Here is a 20,329-nt window from a genome sequence, read left to right as displayed (position 1 = left end):
TCCCAGTTAAGACTTCCACATTTTCTTTCATGAAGCGCAATGTTGATGTGCGCACAACGTGTGTGTACATTGTGTGCATGCGTCGTGTGCTCACTTGGAGGCTAATTGGCTCCCAATTGAGCCCTGGTGTCTTTAGCTGACTGCTGTTTGTTTGAAGATCCGGACAGAAAGGTGAAAGGTCACCATTCGGTTGCTCGCTCTTAATTCTGCCCAGTCTAATTGAGCCCCTCTGGATTTGTACCTCCGCAAAATGGAAAACCCACAAGAGAGCGTTTGAACTTGACTCGCCCCGAATGCAACGAAACGCTCATTAAATGTTTTTTTATTACAAGTGCATGCAGGCTAGCATCATTTGGGCTTCGGACATTAGTGTTGGAATAATCAATAACATGAATAACCAGAAACAATCCCATTTATTTAGCATGTCTCATTGTATTTCTTTGTTGTGTCTATTTGGGCATGAATCATTGTTTGTTATCCCTTTATGATAAATTGTCTATTTTATGTATTTGTCCTGATCAGAAACCTCTTCTAAAACTCAATAAGTTTGAAAATCCGAAGAAAAAAAAAAAGACCAGTTTCACTGATTGCCACAAAACTTAGCGGCAGGGCTGGATTGTCCATCTGGCATACAGGGCAGATGCCCAGTGGGCCGGTGCCTTTTGGGGCCGATGTGGTGCTATTCAATTATAATTTCCCAGCCCACAATTTAGAAGAAGCAGCCCATTAATCAATTTATAATATAGTGAGCAAACTGATCTAATAAACATCAGTGGTGGTCAAGGATGTTCAGGAATTGGGCTGGGCCGGAGAACCCAAGTCAAAATACCAGGGCCGATTGTTATGGCAGTCCAGCCCTGCTTGGTGGAGAAGTCTATCATGACAGGACACATCAAAAAGTCTCAGGACCCATGCCTGAAATGGACCAGAAAGTCAGCCATGTTGGTTTGAAGCAAACATTTTAAGGTCAATTTGCCCATTCATGCAAAGTCATCAACAATTGAAATCGGGAAGACATTTCAGTCCCAACAGGACACACAAAAAGTTTCAAGGACACATGGGACCTCTAAGATTAACCTGAAAGTTGGCTACTTGATTCAAAGTAGCAATTTTGGGCAAATTGCAGGGCTCATACGTTGACAAACTCCCACGAGAGAAGTTCACATTCTCCATTAAGTGTGTGAACATGAGAGGTCTTCCCTGTCAGAGAGTTTTTTTTCTGGCGGAACACATCGCTCCGGATGGCACGAAACCGTGGTCCATTCCAGACACTTGGTTGTCCCAGCTATCGCTGCGGGCCGAGGAGGTAATGTAGCGTCCGGGCGGCTCGCCAGTGCAGAGAGTAAAAACATCCACAAAAAAAAAACGTCACAAATCCTCTCAGAGCTGACAGCTTGGGGATTTTTCCGCCCATATTCTGATTATCTCTGCCACCATCACGGACGTGTCTGACGCTCAGGGATGCTTGAGGAAAAAATAATAATAATTCACGCAGGGATACTGCAAACATTAACGAACATTTGGGGTTATTTAAAGTACTGCTTTTACATTCAACTTGATCCCAAATTAATTTAGACGTGAAACAAATAATACTTTTGTAACATTTGATGTGGCTTTGTAAAATATTTTCATTCTTTTTTTGAACGTGCCACCTCCATCGAGAGTTCTGTTCCTCCCAAGAGAGGAGAGTGTCAGAGCGGCCTCGATAGAGGCGAGCCCTCCCACGTGAGGCCGACGACGGCCAAGAATGACATGCTTTAAGCGGCCTAACCAGCAACAGTAAATGAAAGTGCTGATTCTCCAAAAAAAAAAAAAAAAAAAACGTTTGATACGGTCTCTCTAAGAGAATATTTTCATATGTTGCAGGTGTATCTGGAACAGTTGTAATAAGTAGGGGTGTCAAAATTAGTGCGTTAATTTAAAGTTCCTTTAACGCCACCATTTTTTTTCCACGCACGATTATAATTCGTCACAGTACAGCAGACGCGTCCACGTCAGAATTGAGTAGTAATAAATTTAATAATGATGCATATATTTGTGCAGACTGGGGTCAAGTTGTATTTTACAATTTGAAAAATAAAAAATAAGTTACTTCATGTTAAAGATTAGATATGAAAAGAAAAATGCGTCTTACAAATGCAATTATGCCATCTAGTGGCAGAAACATGACCTCAACACAAATCAATATCACACTTATTTTTTTTACAGTACAGCACATCTTTTTAATTTTAACTAAATTTTATGAATTATTGTGAAATTACTGTGTCAATGACTAAAAGATGCGGCGATATTTATTTTAGTTTAAAATTTGCCCCCCCCCCACTTTTATGTTAACAAGAGTATGAAAACTTAGAGCAGATATAAAATTTGCGATTAACCCTGAATCAACTATTGAAATCATGCGATTAATTACGATGAAAACTTTTAATCACCTGACACCCCCTAGTAAAAATCAATAACATCACCTACTGGAAATTTGGAGGCTTTCAAGTGGGCGTCCACTGATTCCAAACTGTGCTGCTGTGTTGTGCACGCATGTTATTGGCGGATCTGAGGGATCACGTGCTTCCCGCCTCAAACGGGAGGAGGGATGAAGATGCAGCGTCGGCAGCAACTTTCTCTCTCTCTCTCTCTCTCTCTCTCTCTCTCTCTCTCTCTCTCTCTCTCTCTCTCTCTCTCTCTCTCTCTCTCTCTCTCTCGCACACACGCGCACAAAGTCGACCTGAATTCTTGCGGTGGTCCAATCATGACAACTCTCGGAGGTTCTGAGAAGTAAAGCAGGACGAGGAGTGCGTGTGGACGCTGCGCACATGAGAGACTGGAGGTGAGAGTGGCTGCCATGGAAGCTTGGTTAAACGGGTATGTTTACTGACTTTTTATGATGGCAAAATCTATTGTTGCGGTTGTTTTCACGCAGCTGATGCGGCAGACAGCTTTGTGTTCTGTTTTTTTGTGTGTGTGTGTGTGTGTGTGTTTCTACTAAATCAGCTTTATGGACGGCACGGGCATGTTACGCTTGATTGAGTCAGAACTGGGACAGCACTTGATCTACTTTGAGTTTAATCCAAATAGTTCTTCTCAAGGTTGAATGAACAGCGAAATCATCGGTAACCATTCACTTTAAACAAACATGTAGTACTTTTTTATTTATTTAACAAGCAGCATATTAAACCATAATCTCTTGTATAGGGTATTTTCAAGTGTTTAAAAAAAGTGTTTGTGCTATTTGATATAATCGAATTGTTAGTCCTGAAAGCAAATTCTCATTGTAGTTATTCCACTTTAAAGTTTAAAGTAAGCCTGATGGTGAATAAAAAAAAGAAAAAAAGAGAACCCTAACCCTCGGACATAAAAAGTGCAGCATTACATCCACTTCAATAAGTCCACAATTTGTCATTTGGTTCACAGAGCCACTGCATGGTATCAACATCATTGACAGGAAGCAATAAATATAGTGACACATTTTTACCAACCTAATATTTTGTAAGGCTGTCTGGCTCTCCTTGCTCACAACTTGTCACAAGTGAGGGCATTGCAGTACCTTAATTGCTGCGTTATTTATTTTATTTTTTTGGGTTGACAGTGTTGGAGGTATTAATACGGGTGACTACCTATGCATACATGCTATGTAAATATTTGAATTCTTCTTTGCTTCCAATTCGTTATTCACATGAAATTTGTGCAAATAATCTATTCAAATAATCCACCCCAGAATTTATATTAACAAAAAATACATTTTAATAAATAAACAAATAAATAATATTTTTGCACACACCAACCAGTGTGCAATAAACACAAATGACTAATGAAGTAATTAAAATAACATTTAACATGACTTTAACATTTATTGAAGACGCTCTACAGACGGCAAAGTGCGTTTCACAATGCAAACTTTTATTAACAACTTGAGGTAATGACAAGCCTCCTAGGTCTGCTCAGCAACATTGGCGTAAAACCCTGACAACAATCAAGACTTCAAAATAAAAGCCGCCCACGATAATAACAGTTTTACAATTGTTTGGTCCAAAAGTAGCTTACTTAGCATTCACACAAACTATGTTGAACACAGCTGCTTAATAATGCACAACATGCCCAAAGAAAATGTGGTGAAACTGTGTTATTATACGGCATGCTTTTATTTTGAAGGTCTGACTTACGACAGGATGCTAGACCATAATGCCATAATATATCAATAGCTTGAACCCTTTTTACACAACTTACAAAATACTTTGGATGAACGCGCATCGATTTCGAGAAGTGAATGGCAGTTATGCGTTTATGTAAGTAGGACAACATTTTCAGAAAAAAAAGAGAATCGTACGAAAACTAGGGCATGAAAAAACCCAAGTTCTACTTTTCGTGGAAATCTACTGTCAACTATATAGCACAAAGACATTACTTTGGCACTGTCAAGTTGATCCCAATTCTCATATTGGTGTGAGTCAAAAGAGAGCGTTTGTTGCAAAAATAACCCAACTATGGGTCAAAAAACGGACTGATCCTCTACTTTTTGGCTTGTTTTATACAAAATGACCCCATTTTTTGACCCAAATAAAGGATCTGACTACGGTAATATTTACGAGTTATTTTACGCAAAAAGACACATGACTAACTCAAAGTTGGGTCAAAGTGACCCATAAAGTGGATCGGTCCATTTTTGATCCATAATTGGGTCACTTTTGATCCAACAGTTTTTAGAGTGTGGGATGTTTTCAGGTAACTGCTAACCACCAAGCTGATGTCACCTTGTTCCGGAACACGCTCTGATGTACAAGTATGTGAGCTGTGAAAGGAGTCAAAGTTGTCGCCATTTGTCAGCCGTAGATCGAAGGAAGCCGTTAGCACCCTGGAAGCACCCCCCTCCCCCCTCCTCCCCCGAACCCCGCCATCCACCTCCATACACCTTAATACTCCAAATGAATCATGCAAACACTTCCTGCTCATAGAAAGCCCTGATTAAATTGAACGTTTGGCTGGCTCCCAAGCATCACCACACAGAACTTGGAGCGCAAGCGATAAAGAGGATGACCATTCATCGTTAGCTTCTTAGAACAAACTGTGCGGGCACAAGTGCACTACAAAAAGACTTACAATGTCCAAGAGCCTTTTGGGATAGATTCATACTGCAGGCCCAAGTATCCGATTCCAATTCGATGCCTACATCTGATATTTCTACCATGTACCAGTAATACATAAATAATAAAAATATTGAATATTACATATATCTTGGCCTGGCCGACTGTTCCCTCCACTGATGCAATTGAAATACTAATAGACATTATTTGATTTCTCTCCTGAAGGACATGGCTCAAATGTAAATGGTAAATACTTCTACAGCTCTTTATCAACATCATCACAGTGCTAAAAGTGCTTTATGGGGCTTACATTCCGCCACTGACACACACGTAGACCCCAATGGGCAGCTGCTGCCGTGCGAGACACAGCCAGGCCAAATGGCAGCGATTCAGTGTCCAGTGTGTTGCTCAAGGACACTTCAACAGCAAACAGTTGGAGCAGGGATCCTAACTAGCGATCCTTTGGTCATTGGACGACCAATTGATTGACTCACGCCCAAATGTAGCATATTTCACCTTAGGTTAGGATTTGAGCTCTCGCTTCCCTATGTGGAGTTTGTATTTCCATTGCGATGCATTTATTGACACCAAAATGTTACATTGAACTGTCATTTTTATCTAACGGAAGTCTGCTAGCTTAATGTTGAAGTATAATGTGAAACACCATAGACAGGCTAACGGAAATTAGCATAGATGTTACGGTGATTATTAACCTACAAACAACAGTTCCTTAACACATGCAAGCAGAGCATACAACAAACAAAACTCACAGGCGTAATATTGAGGGAACAACAAAAATGACTGTCTATGAATCCACTGTCTTCAAGTCAAAATCCATAAACAATCATCGCTAAAAAAAAATACCGTAACAAGCTTATTTGGACAGACTAAAGGACTACAACGTACAGGACTGTTTTGAAACATAGGGAGTGAAAACAAAAAGCTAAAGTAAAGAACATAGCCCAAAAAATAAAACCAGTACAGTAACAAAGTACTTTATTAATTCAGCGGTGATGTCATCGTATGGCGGTGAAGAGGGCTTTCTCGCAAAGGAGGCGCACAAATAACGAGGAGCTAAGAGGATTATGAAGCAATACGCTGAAATGATTAAACAATAGATTATAAAAGATCCTGGCAAAAGCACATTTGAGTAATCTGTTTTTAAAAGGGATTGGAGCCAACAGTCGGCTTCGCGAGTTGCCACGGTGACACCAAGATGCTTCCACTGTGATTGGCAGCCTTGTACGTGCGCATCAAAACAGACAAAAGCAGCTTCCGGTGTCAATCAAAAGTCAGCGTTATGCTCTTTGTTTTGGTTACACCGAGTTGACACCAGACCATTTATAACTGGACCGTCTAGTTTTGGTCATTTGTTTATGAGAAAATGGCACTTTTGAAAGAATTGCGGGAAAGAAAACAATTCCACAAGAACTACCAGAAACTGTCCTCAGAGAAGAACGACTACAAAGTGTAAAATGGCAACAAGAATGGAAGAATTGATAGAAATCTTCCTCAAACACGAAAACTCTCATAACCACAAATGTTCCTCAAAGCAAATTCCTCAAGCAAAAACCACAAGAAAAGTTTGTACTTCTCGTACTTATTAACATACGTGACTAACTTGTGTCGCCCAGAATTAGCGCAATCACTTTTTTGAACTCTGCCGGGGTTATCCTGTCAATCAGCGTTATCCCGCCCCCGTCCCCACACATGGCCAGCGTCAGTTTGCTGCGTCGACCTAATTTGTGAGGTGCTGCTGCGCCGAGACTAATTCCCTCGCCTCATTTATGGCTGCTATTATTAATATTGCCGACGCAGCGCTTTGTGCTTTGCGCAATGTGGAAGTTTGTCGTTGAGTGGATCCGTTCAGGATCCGACTTCATTGCGTTCTTCTTCTCAGGGGTCATCAGAAAGAGAGCAAAGTGTAGCATTTGTAGGTGAAAAACATTTTAGATGCAAGTACTGCCCTACTGGATCCGTATGTGCTGACTCTGCGACATTCCAGATTTGTAACAATATCTAGAAACCTTGGCTATAGGCAATACTTACTCAATAGGAACCACTAAAAACCTTCTTGAAATAAAAACATTCAATGAAAAATCCCCAGAAATTGATATCTACAAAATATGGAAGAATTGCTCAAAGAAAACTTTTTTAAAGAACCTTTCAAACCATCTTCAAAACACAACCGTTAGAAACATTCCTCAAATAGAATTTTGATGTTTCTGGGGCTGGTGAAAGACTGAGTAGTAGGTGATGTATGGTCGGTGCTGGATTTCTTTTTCCTTTATTTTCTTTGATCCTTCCTCGGGTCTCCTGACAACCTCACGACTCTAGCTGGATTCTGAAGTATTCGGTTTAGGTGAATGGTATGGGATTTTTAATAGGTTTTAGGTGAATTAATGAGATGTATTACATACACAATACACACTCACACATGCACACACACATGCACACACACATACACACGCACATAAATAAAAAAATAAATAAATAAAAAGAGCAATGATGATGACATGTCGAATGATTACTACTGAGCTCTCTCAGAAAAAAGAAAGAAACATTCCTCAAAGAACCACAAGAATCTTTATCAAAATTTGAAACCTTACTTGAATAATAATAAGAAAAAACTGGAATGGCCACAAAAAAACACACTCAGGCCTTGTCTCACAAAACGTAAATATTTTTTCTACAATTTGTCCTGTCATCGACCCGAAACCACAGATTTACAACATTAAAAAAACCTCTAACCAAAAAATGATCTGTAAATACTCTGTTTATGCATTTGCGCGCAGACATCGATAACTGCCGCTTCAAAACCTCACCACCTGTGACAAAATAAGTTCTTCGTTGGTTGTCACATATGCGAAATGTGTTTTCATTGGGAAACAGTTTCGATGCCCTCGCAAAAGTTTTAGCGTTCTTACTTGTTCAGGCACTTTTTTTCCCGTGCTTGTTTTCCAAGCCCAGATACTGCTCCGCGTACAATAACAGGCGAAGGACGACGTTAAGGACGGTTATTTTCCGCCACTTTGCCATTCCACGCCCGAGGCAGGTCCTCCGTCAAAGACACCGATACCGGTGTTGGGTCAGACCGGGACGCAATGCCAGCTGTTGAGTTTTGTTTTGTATGTACGTAGATTTCTTTTTTCTAGACAGAAGGGGCAGGATATTTATTTTTACAAAAAACATGAGATAAGGCTTCAAATGACTATTAAAAACTTTTTTTTGGGGGGGGGGGGATTATTGTTTTACAAAATAGAAGTAGTTAATTATTTAAGACAATCAGTCACCTTTCAATGAGGACTATATCAATTGGATATTTACTTTTGAGAAACTGAAAGTTGCAGTATTTGGGCAATTTTTTTTATAAAAAAAAAGATATTTAAATGATTCATCAATTATCAAAAATAATTTTTGATTTGATAATCAACTAGCTGTCGATTAATTGTTACGACTCCCATGACCAAGATGAAGGTGTTCCATTCATTACCATTCTCTGACTCAATTGGCCAATTCCTCAATGATCACGTTAACTAGCTTCCATCGTGTCTATTTTTTAATCTTGCCTGCTGAAATGTAAATGATGCCCCACCTCACCTTTGTGCCGCTTATTTCGTGTGAATTTATACATTCAAACTAGAATGAGAAGAGTCATAGTCCATAAAACTGTTTTCTCAATGGCTCTCAGACAAATTGGCAAATTGAAAAGGTTTGTTTACAAATGGCACAGCTCCAGCTTTTGTCACTCGGAAGAACAAATTGAAATTCTTTGTCCCCCCTTGACATTTCTGGGGCGGTGCCGTCCTGTCACCAAGCACTTGGCGTGATGCGCAAACAATTTTTTCTGTAGGGGGGGGGGTAAAAAGTCTTTGTTGCTGTTTTGTAAACTCAGTCCTCAGGGAATGCACTTTTTGTGGCACTCATAAAGCAGCTGCTCATCTCTGCAGCTTGTGTTCTGCAGGCAAACCTTTATTTTTATTTTTTTAAATATTTGCTGCTTGCATGTACCAGGCCTCCGGGGGCTGCCACACTGCGGCAGGTGCCACAAGCTCATAAAAGGAGGCACGCAATCGCACACAAACACACACGCGACGAGTGTTCCAGCCACTTTAATTGGGGATTTGAGGCTTGTCGTTCTCACTGCGATCAGCTAAATATATCGCGCCGGCGACAAGTGTCACAGAACAGAACCGGGCCGCGCTGGGCCGGCGTGCTCTGGGGCCTGGAGGACAGACGGCTATGTTGTGGTGCACCTGTTGCCAGAAAGATAGAGGAGGAAGTCACAAAGCGAAGAGAGCAGGTTTTGATGAAATGAGCAAATGAGCAAGATGGATATTGATCATGCTGATCGGATTCAGGCGTGAGAGTGCTTCAAGACCAAACGAGGCGGTGCGTATTGGTCCGTGCCCTTAAGAACATGGAGATTTGCGTGTTTTGTTATATTGGGACCCATTTCCAAAACTTTGAGTGGACACGGAAATCTAAAAAGTATTCCTCGATGATTTGAAACATAATGTACATAAATGTATGATTTCAAATCTTATGCCGGAATGATTTTAAACAACACACATCCAAATAATGATTTGGAGCATCAATGAGGCTGCGTAATAGTAAATTGTTTTCATGTAATGAAGACGGCAACATGATCTGTACGCAAGGGCGGGAAAAACATCCATTTTACTTTCTCACTTTCTAATTTGACAGCCGGGGTCAGTCAGCAAGGGCCGGCATGCCTTGGGTTACGACCCCCTGGTTAGAGAATAGCTAGACGGGTATGACTGAGTGGCTGCACTGGAGATGCAACGCACCTGCCAGTTTGTATCTCTCACTAGCCCGGATCAGACCGGATCACAACTCCAGACTGCGGGAATCTGGGAATGTTCATCACAGAGTTGGACACGAAGGACAAAACTCGAAGTGTGAACTGTAGGGGGCGCTGCTAACTGTTTCTAAATACATTATATGTTTGAAGATCATGTATGTATGTATGAACTACTCAATAACAGAGGTTTAGTGTTAAAATGTTTTTCACCATGTCAGTTTTACAGAATTTTTTGGGGCATGGCCAAACGGCGTCGACCATGAGTCCCCCCCCCCCCCCCCCCCCCCAACACACACACACTCCCCTGAACCCCCAGCACATTCTATATAAAAACTTTAATATCTTCATGAATGGAATTAGTCATTATTACTAGGCACAAGCCTGTTAGCTCACAAGCTAGCTGGTGGCTAGCATATCTCGTCGCAGCGTGAAAAACCCGCAACGACACAGCGATATATTTCAGCAAGCGGAGGCTTAAAGCGGGTATATTTTTGCTCAAACCTTTATGGACGTGGAGACAAAATAATCATGTGAGGTATTTGATTGACAGTTGACAGATGAGCGGGCGTATTTTCAACACATTCAGTGGACAACAGCTTAATTTTTTTTTAAACTTCATTTTATATACTTGGCCATTTTTTGTAATCGTTGAAATTGGGCAGGCTTGCTAACACTCTTCTCTATGATGCGTCAAATTTAGAGGACATTTTGACTTTACAAGGACTTTAAGTTGCCAATTTAAGGACTTGAGTTAGTATTCATGATGATGTTTACATCGGAAAATCCGCTGTTGGGCTGTAGATATTAGCATGATGTCACTTTATTAAACAATACAACGGCAGCCATTGCAAGATGATTTAATAATAGAACATGTGTAATGGCATTGTTCTTAACAGCCGCGTAACAATAGAACATGTTCAACGAAATGACGTATTTACAATAGAACATGTCTCATGATACAATCGGACATTTAAAGTTTATTCAACAATAGAACATGTCTCATGATACAATCGGACATTTAAAGTTTATTCAACAATAGAACATGTCTCATGCTGAATTAACATCAGCACGTGTCTAGTGATTTTATATCTTATATTTAAAGGTGACAGTTTGATGACATTTAAAGTGTATGTAACAATAGAACATGCTTACTGACGTGATGTCAAATGACATTATGTATAAAGAGTTGATGTAATAATAGAACACTGTTGACCTTACGTAATGTAATTAAAGTTAACAGTAGAACCTGTCTTGTGACATTATGGATTAAAACTTCATCTAACAATAGAATGCCGAATGACACGCATTGAATTTATGCGTGATCATTTAATTCTGAGTGACGACAGACACTTTTTGCACCCATGCCTGTTTGTGTTTGTGTGCATGGTCATTGTGGCACCTCTAGAACTCGACACCAAGTTAGCGTTGAAGCTGATTAGTCCTCACTTAAACGACGCGTTACTGAAGGTGATCACATGCACAAGTTGCCGTGCAGTTTGCGTGGGCTTTTCACTTTTCAGACACACAGCGTTCATTTGCCAGATGGTATTGCATTTATCAAATTTGGTATTTGTGGCCTAGTGAGGAGTGACTCCATGTCTGGTGTATACTGCCCCCAGGTGGCCAAGAGGTGCACACCAGTATGAGCAGCACAATGTCCATTGAATTGAAGCAAAAAAAAAAAAGAAGATAAAAAATAGTACAAAAGTCTTTGTAATTGTTTTTTTTTTTTTTGCAATGCTAGGCTAGATGAATGGAATTTTCATTCATTTCAATGGGATTATTTGAGATGGTGCTGCAATGACTTGACTCGACTTACATGCAATTTTGTGGGGACTTGAAACGTGCACATTCTGTAACTGTACTACCATATTCAGACGGACATAAAGGATATGAAGAAATATTTTTCATAAGGAGGATAAACAAAAAAAATCAACCCCTTGCATGCAAAATTTGACTTAACTCTTTCCAAATGTAATTAGATGGCACCCATCCACACTGGCACTCGCCAGATGCCCGCCTCCAGGCGTCCCGTGAAGGCCTCATGTGCGCGGTCGGAGGCGACACTCGCGGCTTTTAGCGGCAGGGCGGCCTCTGTCTCACATGGACGCCTCCGAGGGTGTTAAGTGCTTTTTAAGACCTCTTTTGGGCAGGATGAGGTGTCCTCAGGAAAAAAAAGCGAGATTTGGTCTTTCATTATCAGCACAGTGGTTATTTGGTTGTCGTCTTGTCCTGGTGTGCAGAATTCTCTCACTCGGGCAACATCTGCTTCGCACTCGACCTACATACATGTGCATGTTCTGTTCTTTCTTTTCACTCAAGCTGTGAAAATAAAGTAGGTAGAAGGCTTGCCATTTAGACTTTACTCCCTTTACAGCAATGTGATGCTATGGAAATCCTTAAAAAAAAAAATTTTTTTGTTTATATCTAGTACATTCTTTGTCCTCACTGAGTGACTAATAAGACAATTCAGCACATTAGCAGAGCGATTGCTTTATTAAGTTACGAATACTGTTGTTCACATGACTGGGGTGTGGGGGGTGGTGGGTGTTCAAATGGTTTTCTAAAGCTAGAAGCTCTAGCACACAGCTGCTACTAAATTTATGTTTTACAACTCCTTCTTTCCTGCTGTTTGCTTGTTTGTGATTCTTTCACTTCTTTTGGTTTGTGACATTTAATCAGCAGGATGCGTAAAATTTGCTAATACCATGCAGCTAATGTTATGATCACAAACTGAGTGGAGGTTCTGAACTGTAAAAGTCATAGCTGTCTTCTTTAACCCATCATCATGATGTTACATAAAGGGGAGCTATGTGATATTGGCTGTTTACTATTTTGTATCGAAACGAAAGTTGTATGTCTGCCCACTTAAGTGCGAAATTCAGCAACCCAGTAAATAGTTTATCTGAGGATTTGTGAAAATGTGTCTGAGTGAGTCAGATTGTGATATAACAATGGGGCTAACAACTTACATACTGTAAGATACACTTAAAAGCTAAGCAGTCTCAGTGTTAGCATTTAGCATCGACTAACAGCATTAGCACATTTTTTGTTTCATGTTTTTAATAAAGAAAAATAGCGCTGTACTGTAAAAAATACATCTAAAAACAAAGAAGTTGGTGAAAACGAATGGACATCAGTGTTTCATGCATTTTCTGAAGACATATCTCTTTCTCTGTTTGCTGCAGGCAATGCTAAAGGGGATGCTAATGACCAGGATCAAACAAGACCACCAGACCCAAAATCGACTCCAACTTGACTGGTTCTGGTTATGATCCTCTGCACTCAGGCACTGCCACGGTACTTTTGTTTACAAGACGTAGTAAAAATTGCAATTCTACGTTAGCATCCAACTGACGTGCGATCTGTGTGTCTTTTCAGAAAGGGGGTAAGATGTTTGCGGAGTCTGTGGGTCGATGGCTGGCATGGGGCATCCTGCTCCAGGTGGGACTGGGTGTCTCCGCAGGAAGCTGCCCTCCTCGCTGTTCGTGTCGGCCCGAGGCAAAGGAAGTCATCTGCTCCGGCAAACATTTGAACGCCATCCCAGAGGGTTTTTCCGGCGATGCGAGACGTGTGGATTTATCCTACAACAAGATTCGGACGGTGGGGCGTCGCCAGTTCTCTGGCCTCCATGAGCTTCAAGATCTGGACCTGAGTGACAATATGATCTCGATGATTGAGGTAGAAGCTTTCCAGGGCTTACAGAATCTCAGGACGCTTCGGATTAAAAATAATCGTCTCAAGATCCTCCCTGTTGGTGTTTTCTCTGGCCTGTCCGGTCTACGTTTTCTAGATCTAAGCCAGAATGAGATTCTGGTCTTCCTGGACTACACCTTCAGAGAGACGGTGAATCTGCAGACGTTGGACGCCGATGAGAATGACTTGGTGTTCATTTCCCAGCGAGCTTTCTTCGGCTTGCAGAGTTTGCAGGAGCTCAACATCAACCGCAGCAATTTGACGTCCATTCCCACCGAGGCGCTGTCGCAGCTCCAGAGCCTCACTTACCTTCGCATCCTGCGTCTCACCATTTCTACGCTGCCAAACAACGCGTTCCGCCGCCTGCACCGGCTGCACACCCTCATTCTGGCCAACTGGCCCTCACTGGACACGGTGGCCAGCAACAGCTTGATTGGACTCAACCTGACCGCTCTGGTCATCAGCAACTGCAACCTCAGCGTTGTGCCGTACTCAGCTCTACGTCACCTGGTCTACCTGCGCTTCCTGGACTTGTCCTACAACCCTATCACTGTTATTCAAGGTAATCTGTTACGGGACCTCCTAAGACTCCAAGAGTTACACCTAGCCGGTGGGAACCTTCTGCGAATAGAGCCGGGGGCCTTCAAGGGCCTCACCTCGCTCCGCATGCTCAACTTGACATCAAACCAGCTTACAACTTTGGAGGAGAGCACCTTGCACTCAGTGGGGAACCTTCAGGTGCTGAGGTTGGACGGGAACCCCCTGTCCTGCGACTGCCGGTTGCTCTGGGTGGTCCGTCGGCGATTACGCTTGAACTTTGACGGACGTCAACCCGCGTGCTCCTCCCCCGACACAGTGAGGAAGAGAGAATTTAGGGACTTTTCCGAAAAGGAGCTGCCAAGGGTGTTCACCTGCCGGCCTGCTCGGATCCTCGACCGCAGGCCGCAGGAGGCCAGGGTGGAGGATGGCACCACTGTTCTTTTCTCTTGTAAGGCGGATGGGGATCCTGCTCCGTCCATCACTTGGATTTCATCCCACAGGAATGTGGTTTCTCCGGTGGGACGAATCAGAGTTTTACACAACGGTACCCTGGAGGTGCGCTTTGCGCAGGTCCACGACAGCGGCACCTACCAGTGCCTCGCGGGCAACGCCGCCGGCAACGACAGCATTACGGTCGGTCTCTACGTGAAGGGGGGCCCACGCAACCGAACCATCCCCCTTTTCACAGAGGAGGACTGGTTAGAGCCCCCGATTCCTCAAGCCACCAACTCCTCGGCCCAAGTGGCAAAGCCGTACCCCTTTGACGCCAAGACGCTGATCATCGCCACCACCATGGGCTTCCTGTCCTTCCTCAGCTCGGTGGCCATCTGCTTCATCTTCATGTTCTTCTGGAGTCAGAGCAAAGGCCAGATCAAACACACGGCCACCATCGACTTTGTTCCTCGCTCCTCCATGGGCGGCGGAGGGGATAGCGGGGATGGCGGCAGGTTCACCATGAAACTTATTTAAAGCATCACCGTTTACTCAGATGTCTTTGAGACTTTCTTGAACTCGTTCTAACTTTAGAGCAGGGGTTCTCAAACTTTTTGGGTCTACACAGAAAATTGGTCAGTTTTAAATTTCCAGTGTTCGATCAAATATACTGTTAGGATAAAAAGTTACACTGTCAGAGTAAATTTCCTTGAGTGTTGGGGTGGATGTTGGGTGAAACCAGAATAGCCCTATAGCCCACACCTTCATTTCTGGTGAAGGAGAAACATCCAGTTGTTGTTGGGGCGTCATGGCTCAGTGGTAGCGTAGGTTGTCTCCCGACCCCGCAAGCGAGGGTTTGATCCCAGGCCAGTGTGACTATTTCAAAGTGTCCTTGAGCAAGATAGTGAACCCCCAGTTGCTCCTGATACCGCGTCATCAGTAGTCAAAATGTAAAGCGCTTTGAGGGCATTGTAAGGAGGAAAAACGCTACATAAATGAAGTACCATTTACCAGAGTAAAGTGTAGTTTGAGTTAAATTTTTTAACACTGACAGTGTTGGAGTAACACTGGTTAAGTGTGAAAGAAGTAACACTTTGAAAAGTGTCAGATTTACACTCATTGGTGTGGACACATATAAACGTGTTTCTAGTGTTAGATTTAACACTCTCAGTGTTAATTTAACACTGGCCATTTTGGGACATAGGGACATTTTTTCCTTATAAGGCTAACCCAAATTAAACGATATGATACGATTATATGATGTAAGGTTTAATGAGGATTCAAGTCACGCTTTTTAAATCAGGGGTGGGTAATCTCGGTACTCGAGGGCCGGAGTCCTGCAGGTTTTGGAGGTTTCTTACTTCCAACACAAGCTGATTCCAATCAACGGGATCGTTATCAGGCTTATGCAAGACTCCGGCCCTCGATGGCCACCTCTGTTTTAAATGATAGGATGTAATAATACATTGCAAATAATTTTGCAGACCCCAAGTCACGGTTCAAGGACCCAAGTTTGAGAACCACTGCTTTCGAGCCGTGTTTCATCTTCGCCAATGAACATCTCACCATGCTGGCTGTGTGCAACTTTGCTTCTGTCGCGGACATCAACACGTCCAGATGCAAATGTTTCTGGCTTTAAAACCTTTCAAGTGCTTGTTTCAGCGTCCATTTTGTAATGTTTTCATTGCCAAGACGAGTAGATACGCTCACTGTGAACACCAGTCAGAAAAAAAAGCAATAAATAAATGATGTAGATTAGCTATTGAGTAACAGCTCTGATGCTTCATGTACATAGGAATGTGCTCTTTACCATTTGAAGCTTTAGCAGGTTTGTCAGGATCTTTTCTTACTTTATTATGACACTTATTTTGTTTTTGATAAGCAAGAAATCACTTTGTTGTTTAATTTTTATTTTTATTTTGTACCTGCGCCACACTCGATAATATGTGCCTCACTAACTTCTTTTTGGATGAGAATTCACTCCCGAGCATCACCATTTTGTAAATATTTAGGTCACGGACTTTTAGTGTGTGCGTGTAATGGGTTCCTTTTTGTTAGCCTATTTAGCATAATTACGCAAGTGATTGTTGAAATACTGGCATAATAACACAAAAAAAAAACATCAACAGGTTTGCTATTAATGTTTTTTTCCCTTTATGTCAGTTTAGATTCTCAAGCATCCAGGTTGTTGTAATTTGCAAAAGTAAATTCAAGGCAATGATTGTTTAATTTGTTTTTTTCCCCCTTTGTTTTCCAAAAAGCTAAACAAAAAATGACATGGGCAATTATGCTATTAGGCTAACATTTTGTCATTAGTCTGACAATTGCTTTTGATGTGTGACAACTATTAAATGCTTTAACAGTGCACATGTGTAGTGTTTTCCTTATTAGGCTGGAACAGAATGCTGGCATTTCCATTCATTTCAATGGGTATAGATGATTTGGGATACAATGAGCAAACAAAAGTTGCATCTCAAGACTCCACTGTACTTTGTTTGTTATCACACCCATCAAAAGTTGATGGGTGTGTACTTGAAGGCACTCCAGAGAGACAATAAATTGTTGACAAAACATTAAAAAGTCCCTTTTTGATAATAAATCCTCTTTACAGCGATCAAAGGCTGGTGTTTCAATGGACCGCATGTATTTTCTGCATTGCCTTCTTCTTGTTACCCAACAGCAGATGACCACAAAAAAAAGAAAGAAAGAAGGAAGAATCAGATCTAATCATCTTAAAAGCAAATCTTCCTGCGGTGAGATCGTTGTGTTGTTAGTGACAAAGGGAAGCACACATGCTTACATAACCAAAGCACTTAATCTGCACTCCGAGGACTTGGAATGGAGACACAAAGTGGCCTGGTTGTAAAGCAACACAACGATGAGGATTACATGCGCACCTGCGCACACAAATGCAAATCCATTTGTGGGCGTTTACATGACTTATGTAAAATTGACTTTTTGATGTCCTGCATACAAACATTTGTGTGTCTGGAGTGCCTGGCTTTCGATCAAGTGTGAAATTAAGTGTAAAAAAAATTATGGTATACAATAAACCCTACGCTAACATATGGGAACAGGTTTAAATAGTTTAAACAAATTAAAATAGTTAAAAATAATACAGCAATGCTTTGGGGTACAAGTGAGCCAATTTAAGAGTTTTTCAAGAAACGATCCATTCGTTCTGACTATTTCTTGCTTTGACTTGCAAGCAAAAATTTGAGACACGAGCCCAGTATGTTGGCAGTGAACTCAACTCACTTCCCAACAAGCAACAATTTGCTAGATGGTTAATTCATCAAAAGACACTTCAAGCTGTTTATTGCCACAAACATTTACATTTACTGTCACACTCTAAAAAGAGAATTGTTCAACTAATTTAACATTACAAATTGAATTGATGACCAACTTAATAAAATTGCTTCAATTAGTAACACACAATTGAATTAAGTTAATCCAATGTGAATATATTAAGTTGAATGAATTATGAGTTCATTCAACTTAATATATTCACTTTCCATTAACTTAATCTCAATTTTGGGATAAATGTAATCAAAATCTTGGATTCATTTAATTCATATGAATATATTAAATTGAATGAACTTAATTTATTCACTTTGGCAGAGGCGATTCTAAGAACAGAGGTTTAGGGGTGCTATAAAGACGTTTAGGGTTGCTTGGGTGTTACAAAGAGAGGGCGGTGGGGTGAGGTTATGTGATAGGTAGCTTGTCGTGGTTTTGGGGGTACTTCCCGCTCCACAAATTGCGTAGGAAGTCAGTAAGTAAACCAAATCTAATAGAAGATGCAAAGGAGAAAAACATATCCCAAACCCTAATTTCTTGGGAAGGGTACTCTTTTTCATACAACAGCTCCTCAACATACGCATTGACAGTATGCATGTTTCTGGAGTAAACCAGCTCCCCATAGTTTACAGTGAGAATGAACAAAAATGGACCTTGGGCTTGTTTTTGAAATTTTCTTTTCAATGAAACACACAACAAATATATTAACAGACATGAATTTAACACAGAATGTTTGTTTTTTGACTATACTTTCCTGTACATTAACATACACACTGGTGTATTGTATTTGTGTTTTTTAAATATTACTTTTAAGCTCTATGGTTTTTATATATATATTATAGCTATATGTTTCTAGCTTGTTAAAAAGAACACATAGTAAAAAAAATATTTAATTTATTTATGTCACTCTTTTTAAAGTACTATATTATATATTTAAAACAAATGACAAAACCAGTTTTTGGCAGGGACACAAATGGATTAATGGCATTTTTGTTCATTTGAGTGGTGAAAGAGGATCTGAGATACGAGTGTTTTGAGTTACAAGTGTGGAACGAATGAAACTCACATCTCAAGGCACAAGATACGGCGGGACTGAGAGCACATTCAAGCACTGGGCAGGAATAACCCAGAAAAAAGGAAAAACGTCCCATGATCACGTGCAGGAGTGTGGATTTTTGGATTACCTCTCAACTGTCTCAATCTGTTATGTAGGTCTGTCTGCCGGCCCACGCATATCGCCTATTTTAATACTCGCACTCGCTCCCACTAGACACCTCGCTCAAGGGCTGGATTAAAGTGGCCTTGGCCCCCTCGGAGTGGCTGCGCTGCCTGCACGCATGACGTCACAGCTTGACGGCGTCCCTGTCGGGTTATTCCCGGGCCACGAGGACATATTTGCAAAAGACAAATAACGTTGTTTTTATGTACATGCAGCTCACCTGGCAATGAATATTTCTGGTGTCGCAATGATAAACCTAACATAAATGGGACTAAAGAGGCCATTTAGAGCTCTTTGTTAGATGAGATTGTATTTAGAATTCAGTGATCAGAAACGGCATATTTGTTGTCAGTTGTTCAATAATACTGCCTGACAGACACAAACAATCAAAAGTCAGACTTTGTCTTCTTTGGCTGAGAGAATCACCCTTTCCTAATGGAATTACTTATAGTAGAAAAAGAGTCAGTTCAACAGCCAATCAGAGGAAGCGGTAGGCGGAGTCAAAGTCCTCAACTGGAGCTTTCAAAAACTTGCTGCTGCTGCCATCTGGTGGCGAAAATGCTAACGTCCAATTATGAGCACAAATGACGTCAATAAACTTTTTTACAATAAGATTCACTCCATTCATCGAAAAAGTGTCATTGTTATTATTAGGTCTCACTTCAGTAGCAGGTAATTAATTAAATTTAGCTAATAGTGGCGTCAAAGCACATTATGTGCCATCATACTACGGGGAATGACAATCCAAATCTGTCCTACCTGTCAGGTGTTCCCCCTCAGTTTTGTTCCAGAGCCTCCAGGACAGAAACACCTTTGGTTTTGCTACTGCAACAACAACAAAGTAGGCTACATATGAATTCATATGAGCTTGCTTTTAATTAGACATAAAATACAGGGGTGACGATGAATTTGATACCTGGGCCTTCACTGGCTCGCAAATGCAAAACAAAAGCAGGCATCTGTGCCATCTGGGGCAGTTCACAAGTAATATCTAAATAACATGAAAAAAATGTGAAGAACATTTTTTTGTTGTTGTTGCATGGAGCAGTTGTGCACTGACCAGGGCTGGCCTGGCCATGTGGCGTACAGGGCAGATGCCCGGTGGGCCGGCGTCTTTTGGGGCAGATGCAGTGCAATTTAATCAATTTCATTATTATTTTCCTCCATTTTACCTCAAGCGACTGGCCCAATATATATATATATATATATATATAACTTATATTTTGCTAATTTCTTATTGCA

General features: G+C 41.2%; 1 protein-coding gene and 1 long non-coding RNA gene across 4 annotated transcripts in view; one reads left to right on the top strand and one right to left on the bottom strand.

Moving 5' to 3' along the window:
* The first annotated feature begins 2,696 nt into the window (after positions 1-2,696).
* On the top strand, positions 2,697-16,933 carry lingo4b (leucine rich repeat and Ig domain containing 4b). Of its 3 annotated transcripts, none has more exons than XM_086077586.1 (3): positions 2,697-2,824; positions 13,089-13,200; positions 13,282-16,933. In XM_086077586.1, exon 3 carries the CDS (start codon positions 13,294-13,296, stop codon positions 15,103-15,105), a length of 1,812 nt encoding a protein of 603 aa, XP_085933712.1. In that variant the 5' UTR covers positions 2,697-2,824; positions 13,089-13,200; positions 13,282-13,293; the 3' UTR covers positions 15,106-16,933. The 3 variants fall into 3 exon arrangements, with proteins under 3 accessions (XP_085933712.1, XP_085933711.1, XP_085933713.1); XM_086077585.1 differs by having other exon boundaries at positions 2,718-2,859; XM_086077587.1 differs by lacking the exon at positions 2,697-2,824 and adding an exon at positions 9,291-9,467.
* Positions 14,312-20,329, bottom strand: part of LOC147172646 (uncharacterized) — a 45,264-nt gene continuing 39,246 nt past the window's right edge. The window contains exons 4-5 of the long non-coding RNA XR_015095311.1: positions 19,847-19,912; positions 14,312-14,984 (exon numbers count right to left, since the gene is read on the bottom strand). This is a non-coding gene — a long non-coding RNA (uncharacterized LOC147172646). The remainder of the gene's footprint in view (positions 14,985-19,846; positions 19,913-20,329) is intronic.

Source organism: Leptonotus elevatus, chromosome 6 (genome assembly GCF_054856555.1).
Source record: "Leptonotus elevatus isolate MCC_2025b chromosome 6, RoL_Lele_1.0, whole genome shotgun sequence".
NCBI classification, from domain to species: domain Eukaryota; kingdom Metazoa; phylum Chordata; class Actinopteri; order Syngnathiformes; family Syngnathidae; genus Leptonotus; species Leptonotus elevatus.
Note: the sequence above shows the minus strand (reverse complement) of the source record. Positions and strands in the feature narration are given on the sequence as shown.

Bases quoted from the DNA above. Each gene is read 5' to 3' on its own strand.
- lingo4b (XM_086077586.1), top strand. From the start codon at position 13,294: ATGTTTGCGGAGTCTGTGGGTCGATGGCTGGCATGGGGCATCCTGCTC.